This window comes from Xyrauchen texanus, chromosome 10, assembly GCF_025860055.1.
Source record: "Xyrauchen texanus isolate HMW12.3.18 chromosome 10, RBS_HiC_50CHRs, whole genome shotgun sequence".
Classification (NCBI taxonomy): Eukaryota; Metazoa; Chordata; class Actinopteri; order Cypriniformes; family Catostomidae; genus Xyrauchen; species Xyrauchen texanus.
In genome coordinates, this window is record NC_068285.1 from 27,514,881 (window position 1) to 27,538,871 (window position 23,991).

Below are 23,991 nucleotides of genomic sequence, written 5' to 3' on the forward strand. Positions count from 1 at the left end.
CAATGAACTGGTGAATTCAAACTCTCTTAATGATCTTAATGATTTAAACAAAAATCTAGTTATCATAAACAACTTGCAAGGTCATGGAAAAGACATCAAAATGTACAGGATTTTATATTTCTTTAGTGTAAAATCACATTTCCTTCAATATCAGATATTGTTCTTGTGTAGAGGAAAACTTGCTTTCAAGACAATGTGTTGTCCGATTTGTGAGTACATTTTTATTTTGAGTCTGTTCTTTTTAGTTGGTTGAATTCGCAAATCGGCATGAATCATTTGATAACACTTTACGACAAGAGTGTATTAATTAACATTAATTAATGCATTATGAACTAACATAAATGTAGGTTGAATATGAGATGAGGTTAGCAATGGACTCTGAATTATTTACTTATTTTTATACTAATCCAATCATTACAAACAACTGGAAAGAAAACACAGAAATTCTGTAGTAAAAACCCTTAAAAATGCACACTGTAAAAACACAGCAGATTTTTCATCCAAATGAGTGATGCAGAGGTATAACTGCCATTTATATTCAATTCAAACCAATAACATTGTCAGGCATGTCAGTTTGCTTTAGTTTAACCCAATGACATGCCAAAAACATGCCAAGGGAGCTCAATGTTATTGTTGTGTTGCAAGTCGGAGATGTCTGATCTGTGATAATAAATGCATTGTGTGCCATCTCCCTAACACAAGCCACATCTAGAAACATTCTGATAGGTAGTGGTTGCAGTGGCACACACACTTGTGTTTTAATTATTGATCTACTATCACTTACATTAATTAATATGTCCTTTGCAGATAGAGTATCTGAATAGCATTCCTGCCCACAGGGAGGTGATATTGCCAACATAGCTCAGCTATGATCAAAACATAGTGAGCTGCATTGCTGCCTACTCCTACCTGGCACCTGCCTTCCTAGATGCTGTTCACATTGACAGTGTTTTTGTGTCCATCTACAATGTTTGCTCCATTTTTTTTTCAATGTGAACATGCGCTGGATGGATATCTATGACGGGTGCCCCCTGTTTTTTTTTTCAGCGTTTCGGTCATGACTGCCCCGTTGGTCCCCTCCCTTCCCTTGATTTTCTAAACCTGAGTTTTTCTAATTGCTTTTAATTTCTAGAGTTAATGAGAGCATTGTTAATTACATGAATATTTCAGAGGAGAGCTCATTATGTGTGGACGTGGCATGCAGACATAGAGAGAGAAGAATGGATAGGTCTAATTAGCACATGAGTGAAGCTGGGCTCCATGATGCGACCAGCAGGCCAGGGCAGAGAGTCCTCACCCCATACTGCTGTAATGTTCTCTACTCAGATAGCGGTGTGGAGGACGTAGCTATGCAATGTTAAGTTCACTGTATGCAATAGTCTGTAAACTAAAACATGCATTAGAAAACTCTATATTTTCAGTTGTTAGTGCTTTATTTGTATTGGCATTTTACAAATGTTTTATTCATTATCCATATAAATGGGGTTCTGGCTTTTTCTAGTTTTTCGATTTCTAGTAATGTTATGATTTAAAGTACACGCAATATCCTTAACAACATATTTCTAAATATTATTTGTAATGTTGCTAAGGTACATTGAAAATAATTTTAATTGAATTTATTTTTATCTCTAAATAAACAATTTCCCAGAAAAACTTTTTTTCCCAGAATTAAAAAACAACAAAAAAAAAAACAGTTTGGAACTGGCCCCATCCTCCAAGTTTATTTGCTGACGTTTCCTTTGTGTTTTTACTGTCAAATGAATAATTTATATGTTTTTTTTAAATCTAATTTTGAACGTTCTAAGACTCAAGATGTGATATTTGAAAACCATTTTATGACCAGAATGCTGTCCTTGTTTGTTTCCCTAACTGATTAGGCATAAAAACATGCATTAAAAACATTGACCTTTTTGTACACTGGAGGTGTACAGACCAATCATTCATATATATATATATATATATATATATAGTTTATAATTATTTCTAGCAGCCTTTGGCAACATCGCATGATATAAGTATTCTCTCGTTCTACAAGCATTAGTTATGTTGCTGACATAAGCAAGAGGGTCACAGTGAGTGCTCATTGTGCTTCCCTCATGCAGTGCTCTTAGAAAACACAGAGGAAAACATTTACACTGGCCTTCTGAAAGAAAGATGCATATATAGAGGCACATGGGGATTGTTCTCTAAAAAAGCAGTGTGTCTGAGGTCTGGAAGGGCACTGTGCACAAGGGGGGATGCTGTACCTGTACGCCATGTGCATTTGTCCGTGAAAAGGGCACAAGCAAAGGAAAGTTACTGATGTAAGAGGAGATTACTTCAGCTAACGTCCCCTCTAGCCTCAGGCCATCTGAGCAGAAACAATCCTGAAAACTGATGGGGGGCAATTCTAGGTTGCATTTTCCACTCATAATTTTGCTTTCAGCAGTGCTTGTCTGCTATTATATTGGGTGGACATTTTTCTTGTGTGCAGGTTAAATGTATAGCTTTTTGTTTCCATGCCATTATCCTTTTCATCTTTGACTCATTTTGTTTTGTTTTGTTTTTTTGCAGGTTTGCCTGCTCTTGTGGTTGCTGTATCTGTGGGATTCACCCGGGCTAGAGGCTATGGCACGCCGAGCTAGTAAGTATCAGTGATGCAGTGCAGTTGCACTATGGTGTTTTTTTTGCCATTCGTGAACATTGCTGAAATATTCAAATGTTATTATGTGTTTGAAAGATGCAGAATGCAGAGGTAGCTAAAACTGGAGGATGATTGACTAGTTCAATAATTAATTAGTAAGTAAGATGGAGTGATGATACATTTTTTAGCTTTAATATTTTTGGCAGCAGTGCTTCAAAGTGGATGAATAGATCTTAGATGTTGCATCACTAAATCTATTTCCTTTTTGATGGCTTCAGCCATGAACTTTTTTTCGAATGTGTAGTCTATATACACATGCAATGGTCTTTTGCCGTTTTCTCACACCATAAGTTTTATGTTTTTTAAGACAGGGTGTGAATTTAAAAATAGTTCTGGAATGCAGCTCAAGACCCCTGAGTTTTATTGCATTCTGTTTAATTAAGTCTTGCTGTTTTTGAATGCAATAATTCATTCTGTGTGAATGCTCCCGAAGAAAATGATCAGATTTTTTTCTGGTGGACATGACCCTAAACCAGCCTAAATACTTTATATAGGCGATTAATTGTTCAGACAACCCACCGACTAGTCTATATTACAAATGTTTTCTTTCTTTTTTTTGTAAACATGCTTTCATATATATACTGTACAGTATACTCTATATTAAAGTAAAATGGAGATTTTATATGTAGAATTTTACATAAAATAATACAACCAAATCACGTAAAAAACCACAGCAGTAGAAGATGCTTAGATGCCTGAGGTTTAACGGAAACCTTCTTAACAAGTTTGAGACCGAGGCTCCGGTGACATTTCTTTGCAAGGGTGTGTTACCTGATGTTTCACTTTGACCTTTGATCTTAGAAGAAAGATCGTCTACATCTTTATCAGGAGTTTCCAGATCCTGGCATCTCATCCCTGTGCTGTTCTTCCTCAATTAGTGACTATGGATTCCTTTATATCGGCGGCCATTTTCTGCTGCTCTGCATCTAATGGCTTCTGTCTTTACAGCTCCACTAAGCAATTGATTTAAAACAAGGAGCTCCCTGTCTAATTAGAGACAAAAGTTTAAAACAATGTGGCCTTTTAGAGCTTTATTTGGGTGCATATGTCTCATAGATTCCCTCAAATGAAACAACAAGTTTTAAAGACTGTGCCCAAGAAGTCTGTCTCCTCACATAAGCTCACAGTTGGATCCATCGACTGCCTATTTACTTCATAGTCACTCTCTTACCTGCAGTCTCAACACTGCACTCTGATTAGGTTGTGTCAGAGTGTTTAATCTGGGGTTCCACTCTTAGCATACAAATGCATATATGATTGACTGCATGTGTCTAATGACAAATTCAACTAGATCATTTGATGAATTACTGCTGCCATGATAATTAGAAAATGTACAAAAACATCTCTTTTAAATGGAGTTCTTATTTGCCTTTTGCAATTAACATTGCGTTATTACCAGCTGCAAGTGGTAATAGTGCAATGCTAATTGCATCAGGCAAAACAAAAGTGCTGAGTGTTATAAATAAGACACTATCAGCAAGTGCAACTTACATAGAAAACAGGAAAAAAAAAACACTGGAAAGAATGACTTTGACTTAATTTAAATACTTAATATCAGTTCTGCTAGAGCATGTTAAAATTTGTGTAAACTTTGCATTGTGGGTGGTTATTGAATAAGACGCAGGCTGTTGCATTGAAATGTTGTGCCCAAAAGTAGTGCAACTGTAAAGATACAATTTAAAAGTTTACTTTTAATACATTTTTATTTCTGAGCATAAATGACTTCCTTTTGATCAACAAGTCAACACCAATTCATTTTTCTTCAGTGTTTTGCAGTGTTTAAGTCTATCTTTCTCTCTCTCTCTCTCTCTCTCTCTCTCTCTCTCTTATTCTTTATTTCAAATTCAGTTGCTGGTTGTCTCTGGAAGGGGGGCTGCTCTATGCGTTTGTCGGTCCCGCTGCTGTCATTGTGCTGGTATGTTTAAAACTCTCTACTCTCCCACTGGTTAGAATTACTGTCAGTATGAGCACCTCCCACTTTAATATAAATGTTAAATACATCACGCCTTGAGTCGAAGGAGAAAATATATCACTAATTATATTAAAGTTAAGACTTATCCCATTTAAACTATGTATATTTTTTCATCAGTATATCATGTTAGTATGCATGAGTGAACTTGAGCTAGCTAAAAGCGAACAAAGTGTGTACATATTGTCCACAGCCCGGTCTCAGGTGCTAGAGTTTTCTGTGAGTTGGCTGCATTGTTTTTCATGGTCAGATGTGATTTGCGTTGTTTGTTTCTTATTGGTGATGTGAAGTGGCCCACTCAAACAAACAACTGTAAATGAGATTTGGGCATCTGGAGATGCTGGCTGCCTCTTTGGAGAGGCAAATCTAATTAATGGAAAAATAATTAATCTTGACTCTAGCAAATAGTTGAGCGATGAGCCATTGTCTTAGCAAGCCCCTGGCTTGATCAGAATATGAACAGTGCGCGTTATCATGTGGTAGACTTGCTAGGTTTGGTTAATCTTTGTGTAGACTGAAAATGCTTGTTTTTCATGTATATTTTAGTGTAAAGTTGTTATTTTACAATAGCTATTTTGAAAAAGATTCATGCAACAATTCTCTTATTATAGGAGGAGATTACAATCTCTGAGCACCTGTATCATTGGAGACAATATAATTGTCATTGAATCACATACAGAGTTTTGCAACATGAACATTTATGAATACCATAGAAATTAATGTGTTGTGCCATAAAGTGAATCGCACCAGTCAAAAATAATTGGTTTTGAATTTAAAATATGATATTTCCATTTTAGCCTATAGCTTGAATTCAAGGTTTTGATATGGTTACGTGAAGCAACTTGCACTGAATATGTTAGCTTAGCAGGTTCATTATTTAGCATGCTAGCTGAAAACAAATAAAATGTTTAATTGGTCCATTTGTGGATTTTGATAAATTATCTGGTATGCCATATAGTGCTTCCAAATTGTTGTTGATGGCCTCAGTACCCTGTCCATGTGGGAATACCCGCCTATTATGTTCAAAACAGCTTGCAAATCAGCCTGAATGGGTCTAATTGGTGGAAACAAATAACTAAGTAAACAAATCACCCACTCTGACCTCATCTACTTCAAAAACAACTTGAAATGACTTGAAACATGATATAATTTTGTGAGTAAGCTGTTTTTTAGCGGCCACTTAGCTTAGATGTACCTCCATGCTTTTGAACTTCATGACTCCCATTTGATGACTAATTAAAATTAAAATTAAAATAAAACAGTTAAATAGTAATAAAAGCTACAAAGAAAGCAATGTGACAAATGTTTAAGAACACAGAATGATGAGACTTGAGACTTGTTTGTGATCTGTTTTTAACAAATAGTATGTTAATAGAAACACAAAAAGTGATTGATGGCTTTAAATTATTTATTTATCATTTTTTTAATATCTGTAAATCTGTGAAACTGGAAACATCAAATGCAAATTGAACATGAATTTAGATTGGACCAAAACACAAGAGAGTTGACTTTGCCTCATCATTTCAGAACTCCCCCACACACCACTGGTTAAGACTACTTAAACCATCAAGCGATATGTTGTAGGACTTCCAGTCAGGCAGTTCATAAAATACCCTAAAGAAGTTATTTCAGCTAATGGAATCACTTTAGCTTCCAATGGGAACTGGATTGCGTCTTATACAACACTGAAATTTGTGTAGAATAGTCAGGTGGCTCAAAGTACCCAAAGTTTCATGAGCACTATGTGTTTTGTGGTCTTTCTATGGCCGTATAGTCTAAGCTTCTCTACAGTGCTCTGTGTGTACAGTGGGCAGCTGGCTGGAGCAAACTAGGTAACAATCTGCTGAGAGAGAGAACGGGAGAGAGAGAGAGGGTGAGAGACATGAGGGAATTACTGCTCCTTCATGATCTCATTTGCTTCTAGACTTAAATCTACAACACCTGTCACAGGCTGTTAGCAAGCCACTGATATAGATGTTCATGGGTCAGAGGTAACCTTGCAGTTCTACTTTATTTTCCCACTGCCTTAATTGTGTTTATACAGGATTGATGGTCAGCAGCACTAAACAGTACCTAGTCTTTTCTTCCAACAATGAGAGACAGCAGTTGGCATATTTCTTATGTAGCATTAAAAAATAAAATATATGGCAGAGGGACCCAAAATTTGGCTGTGTACATCTGTTGAGGTCTTCTACCATCAAATTGGTATTTAATCTTGACAAACTACACAGAATTTTAAAGGTCTAAGACTCAAGGTTCAGTGTTTGACAGTATTGTTTTTTTTTTTAAGACAACAATTATGTCTTAAGTTGTGTTTGTAGTTTTTTCACTACAGTCTTCTACAGTCTTCACCAGTTCATATAATATTGAGCTGACAAGGACAGCATAGGAATGACCCTGGTGGAATGTCCCGGGTTCAATACTAAGTTCTTTCAACAGTATTTGTGGCATAATGTTGATTACAGATTCTTTAAAGAGAAAAAAAATGCTATTACAGTAATGCATGTTCAATGGAAGCATATGGGCCAGTTAATAAACATACACAGTATATACACACTGTTTCAAAAGTATAGCTACAAGAAGTAAACTTTGACTGCTTACCTAAAGAAAGTCCACTCACAGGAATTATGTCGGTAATACATTATCAAAAAATAATACATTTTCAAAGTAATACATTATCTACTTTGAAAAGTAGTCCCTCCTCAAAAAGGACAATTTATATGGCCAAAAGTTCTGAATAATGTACTGATTTTGCTCTTATGGAAAGAAATGTGTACTTTTATTCACCAAAGTGACATTCAACTGATCACAATGTATAGACAGGACATTAATAACTTGAAAAAATTCTGAACTTCTGAAACTACTTCAAAGAGTTCTCTTAAAAAAATCCTCCATGTGCAGCAATGACAGCTTTGCAGATCCTTGGCATTCTAGCTGTCAGTTTGTCCAGATACTCAAGTGACATTTCACCCCATGCTTTCTGTAGCACTTGCCATAGATGTGCTGTCTTTTTGGGCACTTCACATGCACCTTACAGTCTAGCTGATCCCACTTAAGATCAATGGGGTTAAGATCCATAACACTCTTTTCCAGTTATCTGTTGTCCAATGTCTGTGTTTATTTGTCCACTCTAACATTTTCTTTTTGTTTTTGTTTTTCAAAAGTGGCTTTTTCTTTGCAATTCTTCCCAAATGGCCTGCACCCCTGAGTCTTCTCTTTGATGTTGTACATGAAACTGGTGTTGAGCAGGGGTGAATTTCAATGAAGCTGTCAGCTGAGGACATGTGAGGCATCTGTTTCTCAAACTAGAGACTCTGATGTTCTTATCCTCTTGTTTAGTTGTACATCTGGCCTTCCACATCTCTTTCTGTCCTTTGTCTTAGAAGACAGTAGTGTACACCTTTGTATGAAATATTCAGTTTGTTGGCAATTTCAAGCATTGTGTAGCCTGCATTCATCAAAACATTTATTGACTGGAGATTTTCTATAGAAAGCGATTGCTTTTTTGCCATTTTTGCCTAATATTGACCTTAAGATATGCCAGTGTATTGCATTTTGTGGGAACTCAAAAACAAACACAAAGACAATGTTCAGCTTCATTTAGTGAACCAAATAGCTTTCAACAGTTTTTTTATATAATAGCAAGTGATTTCTGGTACCAAATTAGCAAGATTACTAAAGGATAAGGTGTAGGAATGACGGCTGCCGGAAATGGGGACTGTCTAGATTTGATCAAAAATTACTTTCAAATTTAGTTTCAAATAGTGAAACAGTATTTTTTTACATCAGTAATGTCCTGACAATATTTTGTGATCAGTTGAATTCACTTTGGTGAATTAAAGTACCAATTTCCTTCTGAAACAGCTAAATCTGTACATTATTCCAAACTTTTGGCCATCCGTGTAATTCAACAAAAAAAGTGTGCTAGCATTGTTTACTTCCATTGTAAGTGCTGTAACAAATCCCTAATTTTTTGGAATTGGAACACGTTCTTTAAATAACTTATCCCCCAAGACCACCAACCACTGTATGTCAACTAGCTTCACCAGAAAGACCTTTATAATTTACTAGCTTCTTCAGTTATGCGTTAACACCCTGGACTAGCATGGAAATTCACTCAGGTCTCCTTAGCATGGAATTAAATGCAAGAGCTACAAATGTTCTGCCCCAATTTCCTTTTCTATACTTACAGCAAATAAACAGCTATGGTCTCTTTCCTGCAGGTCAACATGCTCATTGGAATAGTGGTCTTCAACAAGCTTATGTCTAGAGATGGCATCTCAGATAAGTCCAAAAAGCAGAGAGCAGGGTAAGTAAAAGTCAAAATGATGGACGTATGATAACCGTGTACTTCTGGACTTGCACCAAGTCACTCATTCACCAATGCCTGTTGAAGGTTAAAAAATATCCTGTCAAAAATGTGTATGAGCAGTATAAATTACTTATGTTCAAACACACCGGCAAACACACACACTACCACTAAAAGTCTGAAAAACCTTGCACTGAGAGTGAAGATATGACAGCTTCATTAATGGTCTTGTATTGATTTGATGGCCTGCTAACCTCGAGCTAGTCCTCTGATAGAGCTATCATTAGCTTGGTGTATATATTTAATGTTCATGTAACTGCACATACTGACAGGATCAAGGAGTCCTTGTGCTTTTTTAAATGCATTGTCTGTGTTGCCTTTTGTTTAATTGGACACAAAGCAGAGTGAGCCATTAAACTCTTGTGTTAATGAGTGTAATGTCACATCCCTCACCCCAAACACAAAGCTAAACCAAATGGATAGAATGAAAATTCCATTCCGCTCTATGTCTCTACATTGCAAGAGTGTTCCCACCAAAATACCAGCCCTCTCATTTTAATTAAACTAATGCAACACTAGCAATTCCCATTTCTAAATAAAGATAAGTGCACTGCATTGCATGAATTGAGCTCACAGATCAAGCAGCATCAAACTCATTGTGAGACAATCCTATGCTGAAGGCATTCATGGGTCAACTATCCCTTTAATGCTCAAAATGCAACTGAATTAGTACTTCTAATAGCTAAGGATAGCCTCTCCATTTTAAATGCATGTTGTAAAATGTCATTGAATTTGTGGTATTGCTTATAATACCATTGTGAGGAGCTAATCAATGATCTGAGCTAATCCAATGACTGGATATTTGTAATACCTCCAGGCAATCATTAATTTTGCAATTTTGCCCTAATTGATTTGCCTCTTTTTCCACTTTTCTGCTACTTAAATGTTTATGTGTCAGGGAGACCAATGCATAATGGGAGCTACAATGGCCAACTGCAGATGTTTTTTTTTTTTCAGATTTTCAAGCTTTTCTATTTGAAAACACAATTTTTAATAGTCATACTCTCAGTGTTTCTCATCTGTCTCTCTTATACACATACATATGCAACAGAGTGAATCGGATGCTTGGTTATAAGTGGTGCTTGCTAAATCACGCATAACTATTATTTATGCTCATGTATTTAGGGTTAGGGGTTTCCTCAAAGCTCCTGATCCCAAGTATTAAACCTTGGCACATAACTTGTCCATTATTTGTGCTATATACATGAATGATACATCAAATTATCCATCTCATTTAAGAGAGATAGTTTATGTCTTTTCTAAGAGATCAAACTTGGCCTGGCTTGGGAAAACACTAAAAATAAAATCCCAAAGGCTTGAATTTGACTTTGATTTGAAAGGCAGGAATTCGGACATCTATCCCAATTTATGTTTTTCTATCTAACACTCCATTTCCCATTTTTTATTCCAGTTCAAAACATCCATATATAAACTCATAAACACAAAGACTATAATTAGAATTATGCTTGCACTGTATTTAGGTTGTGTATATGAGTGTATTAAAGTCCATTCTGTTGCAATAAACTGCCTCTGCTCTTAGATGCTTAACCCGTTTGGCCCTCATTTCCATATTTGTGATGTTCTGAAGTCCCTGGCATGAGGCTGTGCTTTTGTTTTCTTTATGGTCCCAATCAGCTGTCATCAGCCATCAAATGCTTTGATTTGCAATGACTTAACAAACATCACCACATGAGTTTGCAGCCAAGAATAGAAAATCTTTGGTAAAATTGGTAAAGTACTTTAAGCACAATGAACAGATGGATTTTGTTCAACCAGTCGATTTTAAAGAATGATTTCTAAGAACCAGAATCTTATCTATAAAAAAAAAGAACTATTCTTAATCAGTATCTTTGTTGTTTACAAAACTCTATACCAGGGGCGCACACACTTTTTTGCATGATGATCTACTTTTAAATAGCCAACTCAATAAGACCTACCAACTAAAAAAAACGCACTTTAATTTTTTTTTTTAAATGCTTGTTGGGACTACTGCATGTATCCCTACATGGAATTAATCTTCTAATTAATAAAAAAAAAAATATATATATATATATATATGTAATAATGTTCAATGTTGATATCAATCGGTTTTAACACTAAACCCAAAACACCTACAGCACAATAGATTACAATAGACAGGGCATTTACCTTATTCTGATGACTTGGACTGAATGGAATCAGACAGTTTTGCCTAATCCGGGCAGTAGCTGCTGGTGGCTAGTTTTGCAATTTCGCGCTCTGTTCTCAGAAGTGCTTGGAAGGCCCAAACCTAGTTGTCATGGCAACTGAATAAACACAAATCTCGCCTGGTCAAAATTTACTTGTCAAGTGCAAGTCAGACAGAAACTAAAATAAGAGAAGACATAATTTTTTATTTTTTATAAAAATTTTACAAAAGCACATTTATAGTTTGTGCGATCTACCAGCATTGCCTTTGCGATCGACTGGTAGATCGCGATCGACGTATTGGGCACCCCTGCTCTATATTATGATTCTAATTCTAACATTTTTTATAACAAAATAAATTTACCTGAGAAGCAAAATTGCATAAGGTTTGCTGTATATATCAGACAATATATAGTATATTGAATATGAATGTTTTTTGTCTTGTTCCTGTGGCAGATTTTGGCTTGTTTTATGCATAACACATTACAGCATCCTAACCAGACACAGCGAAATCAATCCATTAAAGCTCTTCCATGGAAATTGTTTTTGTCCACAGCAGTCACAACTGTGAAAAGTGACTGGACATTTTGTGGGATTTCACAATTAATTAATTGCACCTGGAGAATGTGCCATTTAGTATCATGGGCTGTATGCACTTTTCTGAAAGCAATTTGCAACCGCAGTTTGATCTTGCGGGCCGGTTCTTCAGGCCAGAGTGGTATACAGCAGAGGATGCAGCATTCACTGCAAAATGACACATTCTGCCGGGACTGAACAGCATCACTCCCTCTACGGCGATCCAGACCCCAGAATCATGTCTTTAACTTTCCAAAAGTGTGCTTGGTTACACAGCACATCTATATATTGTACATGCATTTTATATTGCTTTTCTTAATCATTTGGTAATTATTAGATGAATTACTCTTGATATAATCTTTAAAAAAAATGCAGTTTACCTCCTGGTTTCATTTGGCTGTAATAGTGAGATGGGATTTGCGGCTGGCTTTTTGGTGAATGAAGCACAATCTATAATGAGGTTAATTTACAAAGAAAGGAGGTGTGCTTATGGCAAAGGAATGGCAATGACTTATTTTAAATACCTAAGATGCAACGCAAGTTCAGCGCTGATTGTGGCTACTTTTGCTCAAAAGTGGTAAAACAATTGCTTGTTGTGCTTGGTTAGGACACTCGTGTAAAGCGACGAGGGACGGGATATTTCGTTTATAGTTACATTTATTTATCTACTGTATAATGTATATGAGGTGTCACAATTGGTAGTCTGCCCACTGTGAAATCTCATTTGTGAAAAATCACTCTCCACATGACTGTACATTAAATGTGTAATTCTTTCTGATGAGATTTTGTCACATCGTGCAACAGTTTCTCATTCAGTGTGGATACATTTCATTTCATTGGAAACTTACATGTCACACCTGGTTACTACACACTTAAATCTCACTTTATTGTTTTACTAAAAAAGGGAGGGAAATCTGGTAATGGAACAAGACAAAATACACTTATATTTACAGATTCACATAAATTATCTCTCAGCTCAAGATACAGGTGTCTTTTTTCTGATAGGAAATATATTTGTTCCCCTTTAAATTGTTAGTATGCCTGTTACACTTCAGACACACCTTTATTTACAAAGCTAAGGGGGATTTTTGTGGGGTTCATTAAAAACTGAACTTCTTGGTTAATGACCTGAGGGAGTCCAACCTTGATGCGCTGATCTGCTTTCTAAGAAGAACTACACAAATCAGAGGGTCATGGACGATATCAAGTGTGTGTGCTTGCAAGTGTGTTTGCAGCGAGATATTATCTTGTGCTCAGCTGTACTCTTTCTCTTTACTGAATGTTTTCACACACACACACACACACACACACACACACACACACACACACACACACACACACACACACACACTTCAGTTAGCGGCTAAAGTAGGATGATCTTTGCAGCTCCCATGTGCCTCATGTGCTTATTTTTTATGATCTGCAATCATATTTGAATGTGTTGCTCCATTTTCTCATTGTCTTGACATCGCTTCCACTCTCAAGCTACAATCACCTGTGACATTCACTATGAATTGTAGTTGCTCACTGCTGATGCTTTGCTCTTGACATTACTTTAATTTTGTCTCTCTTTTTTCTTTTTCCTCTCTGTTCTGTGCACCCTCATCTACTTGTGTTTGATTTTTGCATTCCATTTGCAATTCCCCTCAAATCCGCATTTGTATGTGTGTGTTGGTGTGATTGTGTGTATATGGATCTGCATGACTGTCTTTTGGGTAACATATTCCTCCCCACCTCCTCGCTTTTGCCTCATGTGTGTGTCTCGTCCATATTTTTCCTGTGTGTGTGTGTGTGTGTGTTGGGTCCTGAAGCCCGCCGTTGGAAGCGCGTAGCAGGCTGCTCCTGAAATGCTCCAAGTGTGGGGTGATCTCCAGCACGGCCCTGTCCAGCTCCACCGCCAGCAGTGCCATGTTAGTCTCATTACATATTCTCTCTTGGCTCTCTTTCTCTCTCTGTCTCTTTCTTTTTATCTTTCTCTCTCAAGAGACCAACACTGACAGTAAGAGAAAGAAACTGTTCAAAGAGCTGCCCTCCACTGTCCTCACACTCCAAAACACAAATACATGCTCATGCATACTAAAGGTTGGGTGATATGTCCGATATTCGAAATACATTTACAATGATTTGCGGAAATAATTTTGCAATCCTTTCTTGTTTCGTGATTTCAGTGATTATGAAAGTGTCCAGACAGATTTTTCAATAGCATCTCTTATTTCAAATGTAGTAGGAAAAGCGGTGTTTGAGCTGGTAGGATTGATTAATTTCTGTGAATCAGTTTATAAACTGTCTGCATTTTTTAATCGATAAACTTGGTCTCATAGAATCAAGGTAATACACCTGTATTTTTGCTAAATGATTTTTTTTTTTACGTCTCGTTGTACATATCTTAGAAATTTCCAGGTGAATTGAACTAGAATGAAATAGAGGTCCTACAACTATTTTTTTATTCTTTTTTATACAAATCACGAGTATAGCAGATCATAAATTCATAAACACCTTTGCCCTGTTCCTCACACAATGCTCTCATACGACATCTAAACACTTTTAATTTAGCGCATGACTTGTTAGGTGATACATTTTAACGTTTGCCTTACATAACTATACTGCATTCACAAGCTTGTTCATGTGCTTTTAAACTGCGTTGTAGCACTCAACTGATAGAGAATTGCACTTGTGACGTAAATGACTGGAGTACGAGTACTGGAGAGTCAAAACGTGAGACGAAGGGGTCATTGAAACACCACAAAATCGGTTAGGTTTAAGATAGGGAGAGCCATTCAGGCCATTTCAGTGCAAATACATAAATAATGAGATGCATTGAATATCAAAAAGCTAAAAAAAAAGAATTATATGTATATATTAGATGGATTTTTTTTCTTCCACTTTATCACCCAGCCTTAATTCACAAACACAAATATGGAGAGGTGTGCTCTTTGAAGAGGTAAAGAACCAGAGTGCGGTTCAAGAGCCACCTCTGGTTCTTTTGGCTTTTAAAAAAAAGAAAATATTAATCTGGACTCATCTGTGCTATTTGCTAGAGGGAGTCATTTTATTGAAATGATAATTAAATGAATAACATTGCTTCTCTGTTCCTCTTTCTTTATTCACTTTTTGTTTGTTTGTTTGCTTCTGATCTCATTCATGCATTTCTCATTTGTCTTTGTCTCTGCTTTTGAGTGGAAATATGTATGCATGGCATCATAATACAACTTTCATTTATAGAATGTATTAACAAAATAAAGGGCTTCTTAATGGAAGGACCATGTTTACACTGTCCCACCAATCACAGTGCTGAATATATACAGCATAAACAGCCACATGCCTCACTTCATTTGATGTCTGTTACAGCATCCCTGCTTCATCCCAGCTGTCCCATTTCTCGCCATAATAGTTTTAATTTGAGTCATGCTGGAATTGTATTATGTACTGCAGTGGTCTTCAACAGGGGGTCCCCACCAATTATTATTTGATCTTAAACTAATTTATCTGAAATTTCTACATGTCTTATTGTCTCTATCACATTAAATATTTTAAGTAATATTAGCATGTAATATGCAATCATTTGACTCTATACAGTACATGACAAAGTATTACTTTGATGACTTTGATGATGTAAGCATCATTAAGTAAGTAAATACATCAATATGGTACTATATTTGTGTTATCAGCCAGGCTTACAATGCAACTCTAACATTTTAAACACTAAAAAGTTTCCTGCTCATTTTCTATATCTGCCAAGGAGGTAAAAAGGGTTAAAGACCCTAAATGTACTGCAAATCAAATCTATCTAGCCTTTTCCCCATTGTTCTTTATCATTACATGAGCATGATAACATGATGTTTTAGATTTGCGTTCTCCCGCTTCTTAACTTTCATTTTCTCACTCATTGCTAATGAGTAGAGAAAGTTCTACGTCCCATGTCACTCACATGCTGGAGACTGAGTCAGTTCAGCGTGAACAGGTTAAATTGATGCCCAGCTGTGGTGAGCCCTTGCTGAGCTCAAATAGACAGCCCCAAATGATACCTGATATTTTCCCAAATATACTCTGCATGATAAGAGAACGAAAACACTCCTCTAGGATTAGCAATATGTTGGAAATGTTGTAAGGAGTGTTAGAATGAGTAGGCAGCACTATGAATAGCAATTTTTATAAGCTCATCCTAAAGAGACACTGAACTGAAATAAATTAAACTTGATGTGTGTAATTTCTGTGCCTCTAGCAGCACCAAATTTAATTGCAAAAATAAGCACTGTTTTTAAACCGTTTTCTCCAACATCCACCATATTCCATTGGTCAACAAACACATAGTTCACATAGATGTGAATGGGTAATAATTATAGGTACAGTGATGTGGCCACCACCTTGGTGCTTGGAAGATTAACTGCATTTTGTATTCTCTCTGCAGGGCGTCTTTATGGAGCTCTTGTGTGGTTCTTCCCCTGTTGGCACTAACATGGATGTCAGCAGTGCTAGCCATCACAGACCGGCGCTCCACCCTTTTCCAGGTGCTCTTCGCCACCTTTGACTCATTCCAGGGCTTCGTCATCATCACAGTCCATTGTGCCATGCGCCGAGAGGTCAGTAGATTACATCTATTACTTTAACACATAATGCAAACAGCAGTCATAGTTATCTGTAAGAGTGCACTGATCATTCTGTCACTGAACTAAATAGGCCAATCTTGTGATCAGACGATCATGCCTAGATTCGGTCCCGGCTTTTTATTTGCACAAATTCACACATACTGTAATTGCTAGTCTAATGAATGAGCACTTTGCTCAGCCCACAAAACATAACAGTGCGGCCACTGGAGGGTGAAATGTTGGCAGTTGTATGCATTTTTGAGTTCAAACTTTCAGACATGCTGTAATTTGGGTGAATATGCCTTGTTGTTTTAAAAATGTATCTGAATTACATGTGAATGAATTGTAAGTTGCCCATTTTCCAGAGTCATTAATGTAGAAAGTACAATTTCTGACTCAATGTACGAAAAGAACAAAGATACTGCCGTCAGATGTAAAATCGTATGAAATAACAACATAAACATGCGAAAACAAATCTGAGTAGGAGTTACAGAAATACTCAAACGAGCCTGTCTGGCAACAACAATCATCCATGTGATTATCTGATCACCCAATCGTGTGGCAGCAGTGCAGTGCATAAAATCATTCAGATATGGGTCAGGAGCTTCAGTTAATGTTCACATCAACCATCAGAATGGGGAAAAATGTGTGGCATGATTGTTGGTCCCAGACGGGTTGTTTTGAGAATTTCTGTAATTGCTGATCTCCTGGGAATTTCACGTACAACAGTCTTTTTGCACCTGCCAAAAAATTGCCAAAAACAAACTAACAAAAACATCCGGTGAGCGGCAGTTCTGTGGATGGATATGCATTGTTGATGAGAGTGGTCAGCTAAGACTGGTTCGAACTGACAAAGTCTACGGTACAGCTCTTTACAATTGTGGTGAGATGAATATCATCTCAGAATGCTGTTCTGAGATGTGGGTTGGCGCTGTTTTGGTGGCACTAGGGGGACCTCATTAGGCAGGTGGTTTTAATATTGTGCCTGATCAGAGTATAACTGCAGCATACAGCTTGCAAAAGTGTAGCAAAGGTCACTTTAAAAAGAAAAACTGTTCATTGGATAAGCATCGGCCGATCAAAGTGTTAGCATATAGGTGATCAGTTTTGGCCTTAAATTTCCTGAATGGTGCACCACTAGTTATCTATTTAGGGGAGACCTGAGAGTGTTTTAACATTGCTTGAGAAATGTAACATATATATTATTATTAATTTGTACATTTGTAAAACAACAAGTAAATTTGAAAACTAAAATTAGTGTTACAACCCTAACCACAATAATTTTAGGGTGAAATTGCATGATATATTATTGAATTTACTTTGGTGTGACAAAATTTTACTTGGGTAGCCACCATAAAAATTTAAATTGCGTAAAAATACTGCATAGTTTAGGATGTGGAAACGGATGATGTCTGTCTTTTTGATCTTGCAAACAGCTTCTAGAATCCAGTATAATGCTTTGTGTGTGATTGGCCACAACAATATAAAAAATAAAAGTTTAATTGTTTTACTATATACCAGGACAATCCTAGAGGACAATCGGAGGTGTATTTAAATGGAGGATTTTATTTGAGTCCATTATTATAGGGTCCACTTAGGAATAAAAACTTGGCTCTGCCTGCTGCAGCATTCAATATTTTGAAATAGCACTTCCTTTATGTAATAATGGGCTGGTCAGACCAGCCATAAATAAATCAACTGACGGAACAATCTATAGTCAGATTGTAGTGTGCCCAGACACAGTGTGGCCTTACCGACAATACAACTTTGCAATGTTTTAACTCTCCAGCTCAGAGTTACTTGGCTGACTTTCATGTATAGAGTAAATCACAATATGCAGCTTGAGTTTGACGAGGGAGAGGAAAAATCAGTTCTAAATCACTAAGCTATATTTGTTAAATCAATATCACAAAACCAAGGGATTAGAGTAAAATAAATCCTGGTATTACTTTAGTAAATATATGAAAATCCCTGCCAAGATTTGATGTAATCCCTAATAGCTTAAGCAAAACAAGAGAGCAAAGTGTGGTCCCAGATTCTTACGCTAATATGTGTGGTTTGATGTGTTAATTACACACGGTTACATGCCAGAGCCAACAATAGAAAGTCAGCTATCTTGATTAGCATAGAGGAATGAGAGAGAGAGAGAGAGAGAGAGAGAGAGAGAGAGAGAGAGAGAGAGAGAGAGAGAGAGAGAGAGAAGGAAATAGTTTGTTCCCATGCATTAGTGAAGATAGAAAGTCTTGAAGGCATGCTATTGGGTATCGCTCTGATATGTCTTCTGCTTTGAATAGGCAGTCATTTATAAACAGGCACTGAGAATGAGACTGTCTCTCTCTCTCTCTCTGTTTTGCAAAGCAAACTTGTGTTCCTGCACATCGTAATTTTTGTTGTAGGGAGGGGGCAGACTTATTAGAGATGCTGGTCCAGGCCAGAAAATAGTGTTGCGGCATGATAACTCATGCTCGGTTAAATAGAAAGGGAAGGGATTTACTAAACAGTTTAGAGAATGCACAGTCAGTGTAATAAATAAAGTGTTTCAACACCATATGCTAGTGGATATTCCTAGGACATGAGTAAATTAAATTGTAATTTGTCCATAAACTTTGCAAACCATAATGGTAATGTGCAACATGTTGTAGTTGTAAAAAATGTAATTTCTTTCTTGTGAAGCCCAAACGGAGATTTTAGTCAGAATGGTAAGGACCGGAAGCCTCAGTCACCAATACGCTGTATCTTTTGTTTTGTTTTTTTGTACAATGAAAATTAATGGTGACTGAGCCTGTTAGGATATAACATTCAGTCTTTTGGGTTCCATAAAAGAAAGTCGTTTGGGTTTGGATGAGGGGGAATATATGATGACATGCTTTGTCATACATCCAGATATGTTAATAAAACCATTATCTACGTATAGTCATTATCTATTGTGTTCCCTGTTGGCATGAAAAGCTTCTGGGTTAAAGGAAGACTCTGTGCTTTCACTTGTTCATTCCGTAGGCGTTGTGGTCATAAATCTGTATGCAAAAGCATTTCATTGCTAATGCTACTCTGTCGTCAGAGGAAACAGCCTATCATTCTCTTATTTTGTATTATTTTTTTTGGTGAAAGGGAGTGTCCTCTTCCCTATTGTTATAGAGCAGGAGTATGCATTTGTATTGCAGTTATGTAAACTCCTCTTGTGGGAATGCAAACTGGCTCTCTGCAATGTTTGTCTTTCAGGAATAAAAACTAATATCAAAGTTTTATGAGAAATCTGTAGGTTTCTCTGCTGACTAGATTAAACTCATAGATTCTCCTGAGTGTATAGAAGCTGCTACTGTCTCTAGGATATTTACTGTTATCATTATCTCACTGTAAGCATTATGCAAGGTGGATGGAAGATTTGTACATGTTCTAAATGTATAATTTTAATTTCCTTAATACAGGCTAAGGATTTCATGTTATAAAATGATTGCTGAGCAAAATAAAGAACAGATAATAAAAAAGTTCAGATCTTACATAATGGTAGCACTTTATAATTAGATTGTATAAAGTAATACTACTGTAGATTGGTACATCTTCAGAAAACCACAACAAGGGCCTCAGTCCTCTGCCCCAAGTCAAACGACCCCGCCTACAAAATTAACATTAACCAAGACTAATGAATGCTGAAAATATATGGTTAATTGTTAGTTTACATTAACAAAGTGTTATCTGATATTTTTGTATACAACCTTGTTGTGAAGTTTTTTTGACATAACTTACTTAGTGTTCATATTGTGGGTGGAGTAACAGGGGTTTGAAATAATGTTATATTTGTTAGGTTGCTCTCTTATTTGAAGTCATTATTTCATGATTGTAGATGCAATTTGTGTCAGTTACATTGGCCTCACTGTGAGTCAACCATGTTGTATCACATGTCACCCCATCTCAGGTACAGGACGCAGTGCGCTGTAGGATGGGTGGCTGCAAAGACGACAGTGAAAACTCTCCAGACTCCTGCAAGAACGGACAGGTGCAGATCATGGTGAATAGCATTCCATTTCATCTCATCTCACATGGGGTACTCCTCTTCTCTTAAACAGCACAGCCTGCTGGGTGATACTTTTTAAATGAGATTTTTTTTTTCAAGTTTTGTAAATAGAAGCAGGTGGCTCATTGAATATGTCTGAAAATTCCACATCAGAGACGACTGCTGGTTAAAATCCTGCTCAGGTCCCTTCTTTGCAGTAACAGCGTCTATGTTCTGACTCCTCTGGGGATGCCCTTTTATGGCAGCTGTGTGCGATGTCTCATTGAGGTGCACACTTTGTATTCAGGGACTAAAACAAAGAAATTTGAAATATCAATGAAATAAAGACTAGGTCTGTTTGAAAATATCACATATTGAAATGTTTTTGAAAGGACAAATTTCTTAAGAAAATATTGACAAATTATTCCTTTATTCTATTTTTAGGCAGTAAACTGGAAAAACAGCAAGCCTGCCAGAAACATGCTTACCTTTAAAAACCCATATACTGTAGGATATTTTAATATTGTTTATCAGCCCTTTACCAAGTGCCCTGCAGTGATATGTTTGTCAAAGACTAGACTTGCATGTAACCATGGTAACAACAGCAGGAACTCTCGAAATGTGTGTGTGGATCAGTTTGGATGAGAGTGATCACCACTCCTGCAGGTCCGTACTACCTTTCCTCTCCTTTCCTACGTTCACCCCTCATGTTCTCTTTTTCTGTCTCTCTGTACTACTCTCTGCCTCTTGCTGGCAGAGGTGCCCGCACATCCCCAGCCTCTACAGTCAGGAACAGTGTGGCTCCCTCCAATATTCGCCTGTGTGCTGCCAAGGCTGCCATCAAGCCTGCCACGCCCACCCTCCACTAGCCTTGGCCAATCACAGTCATGGGCACAGTCATAACCATGCCCATGTTCTCAGCCAGAACCACACCCAGACCCTAAACCACACCCACCTCCTCAATCACAACCACACCCATTCTCTCAACCAAAACCACACCCACACCCTTGACAAGAACCAAACCCATACTCTTAACCAGAACCACGTCCATACTCTCAACACCACCGACATCCTCAACCAAAGCCAGAACCTGGTCCTGGAGCAAAACCAGACAACCGTACGTCTATGAACCATAATTGTATCAGAACCATAATTGTTCATGCGTGATTTAGAGTTAGTAATGTCAGTTTTAGAGTGTAGCTGACAGCATAGTGTGGGCATATTAGTCTGCTAATTAGAAAAGTGGTTTGCTGTCAGCAGATTTGACTTTGTTTTTTAGTGCAAAGTTGCTGCTTAGTTTCCATTGCTATGATGTAGACGTTTGGCTAGATGCAGGTCTCTTTTTTTGTCCCTTTTCTTCTGTCTTGACTTTTCTTTTAAACATGCAGGTATATGCACACATACTTGTCACTCTCGCTAGGGCATGCTAGATGTTTTACACAGTGTAATACCCAGACTAAAACTTTGTGTTCTACTTTGAGTCAATTCTGTTGGCAACAGTTGCCAATGCTGCATTCCAATAAGGACCTGAAGTTAAAAAGAATGGCTCATGGACAGACATTTTCTGTTTGCCCTGAGGGAAGTAGTCAGTTTGCGTCCATTGTAACTCTTTAAACCACAATAATATAAATTTTTTGTTGTTTGGAATGTCAAGCCCAGCTGTGTCAGATTGCGGTATGCTAATTTGTTTTCTCTTCAGTAATTAGTGCTGGTGCTAAGGGATCAGCTTTTTTATTGTAGAGGTGTTGCAGATGTATTGCATTAGACTAGGACTTTGTTGAAACACTGCATGATGATTGCTAAAATTAAAGTTAAATCTTAAGTTTTGTCTCTTTATTCTTTCTTGATGGACAACTTTATCACTACATATTGTCTGTAACTGCCCTCAGCTCCACCTTTCACAATACCAAAGTGGTGTGAGTCATATGTACAGTGCATTATCAAGAAACAGCACATATGCATATACTTCAATTTGTGCACAGTATGCAGAGGCATTTTTAATGCGCTGTATAATTCAATTTCTTCTTTCCTTCATCCACCTGCACAGACGGACTTTGAGAAAGATGTGGACTTGGCATGTCAAACGGGTAAGTATTTCTGGTTCTTTTTGTCATCACATATTCTCTTCTGCTACTTCTTCCCAGCCTTGCACATTCATCACCAGTTATTTTACATTTCATGTTATGCTGGTTCTAATGCTGTTCTGGTAAGGTTTGTTCATGTAAAGTTAATCCTGCTCATCGTTGTCTTCCCCTCACTCGCAGAGAGAGGACACCCATGTAAGTCTCACTCTAAATTGGAACATTCCTGTTTGTACTGTATATAATTTGTGTTAGACAATAGTAATTTTGTTTGTTTTTCATAAATTGGCATAAAGAACTGTGCATGTTTACCTTTTTTTATAACAGTACCATATTTCCTTCAATATACTAGGTCCATAGTTTTAGCTTGGAACTTTCCAAGATCTGTGATTGGCTGATTTAGTTTTAGCACCAATCACTGATCATGTTATTAGTTTCACATCAGAATTAAATCAACTGCAGCATTGGCTCGGCAGCTCCTCTGCTGTGTATTTATAAAAGCCAGTAAAAATATGGGTCTGTAACCAATTTTATAAGAATAAGATCACATATTCTGGCCTTAGCAGTTACTGTATGTGGATCAGAAACTACTATTGCAATATGAACATTCAACAATTCCTGAATTTAAGCTAAATATGCTATTGCCTACTCACAAATGGACGAGCATTGCAGGCTTACTGTGATATTTTCAAGAAGGACACATTCCTGTAATAAAATCATTGCTGGCCCTGAAGCAACTCTCCTACAATCAAATCAGATTTTAGAGTTATGTTTATAATTAGGCTTAGAGCTTGGGTTGGGTGTTGAAAGACCTATAATTTCCCTATGACTTTAGGAGAAGTAAAAGTTTATGGTTGGGATTAGGGATAGGGTTAAGACTATATGACTATACTGTATGAGAGGAGTGTTGTTCCGGCACCAATAAAAGATCCAGGAACATGTCCTACTTGGCAACATCATTATCTTGCACTGCTGATTAAAAAAACAAAAAAGAACTTCTTGGAATTAGGACATTTGGACAGTACTTTAGTTTTTACCTTTGATTGGCTTTCACTTTCAATGGTTTGTTATTTACTTAGGCTGTAATTGTACTGGTAGCTGTTACAGCTGATAATGTTTATCTTAGAAGAGCTGATTTGTGCATGCATTTGAATTTAACATGATACAATTCATCTGATCTCTCATTCACTTGCTTCTAATGGGACTCCATACAACCTCTGCATGCTGAGACACCTGAATACTAATCCACTTGTCTGAAAATGTTTGTCTTTTCTTGCCCCCACCACTACCTTCTGCACCCTTTGACCATTTCCTACACTTACTATCTCCGCACTGACAAACATGTCCATTTCCATGCATTGTAACTAAGCTAATTTTCTTTTGTCTCCTCTTCAATCATTCCCTCTACCAATCACATATTCTATGTGCTCCCCTAAATCATTTGGAATCACCTGCTCACTCACTCTTCGACCTTTCTGCACAACATCTGGGCTGTATAATTTTGGGAACTTCCTCTATCCTCCTCTCTCCTTTTCTGTAACTTTCTTGTGCATCACATCATTATCTTTCC

At 37.1% G+C, this 23,991-nt stretch overlaps 1 protein-coding gene across 1 annotated transcript in view; it reads left to right on the forward strand.

The window, feature by feature from the left end:
• The window catches only part of LOC127650590 (adhesion G protein-coupled receptor B2-like), a 461,335-nt gene that overhangs the window by 401,390 nt on the left and 35,954 nt on the right, over positions 1 to 23,991 (forward strand). Inside the window, 8 exon segments of the mRNA XM_052136090.1 lie at positions 2,554 to 2,623; positions 4,532 to 4,598; positions 8,876 to 8,961; positions 13,575 to 13,673; positions 16,172 to 16,343; positions 20,263 to 20,355; positions 22,388 to 22,427; positions 22,605 to 22,619. Coding sequence (XP_051992050.1) covers positions 2,554 to 2,623; positions 4,532 to 4,598; positions 8,876 to 8,961; positions 13,575 to 13,673; positions 16,172 to 16,343; positions 20,263 to 20,355; positions 22,388 to 22,427; positions 22,605 to 22,619 — 642 coding nt within the window.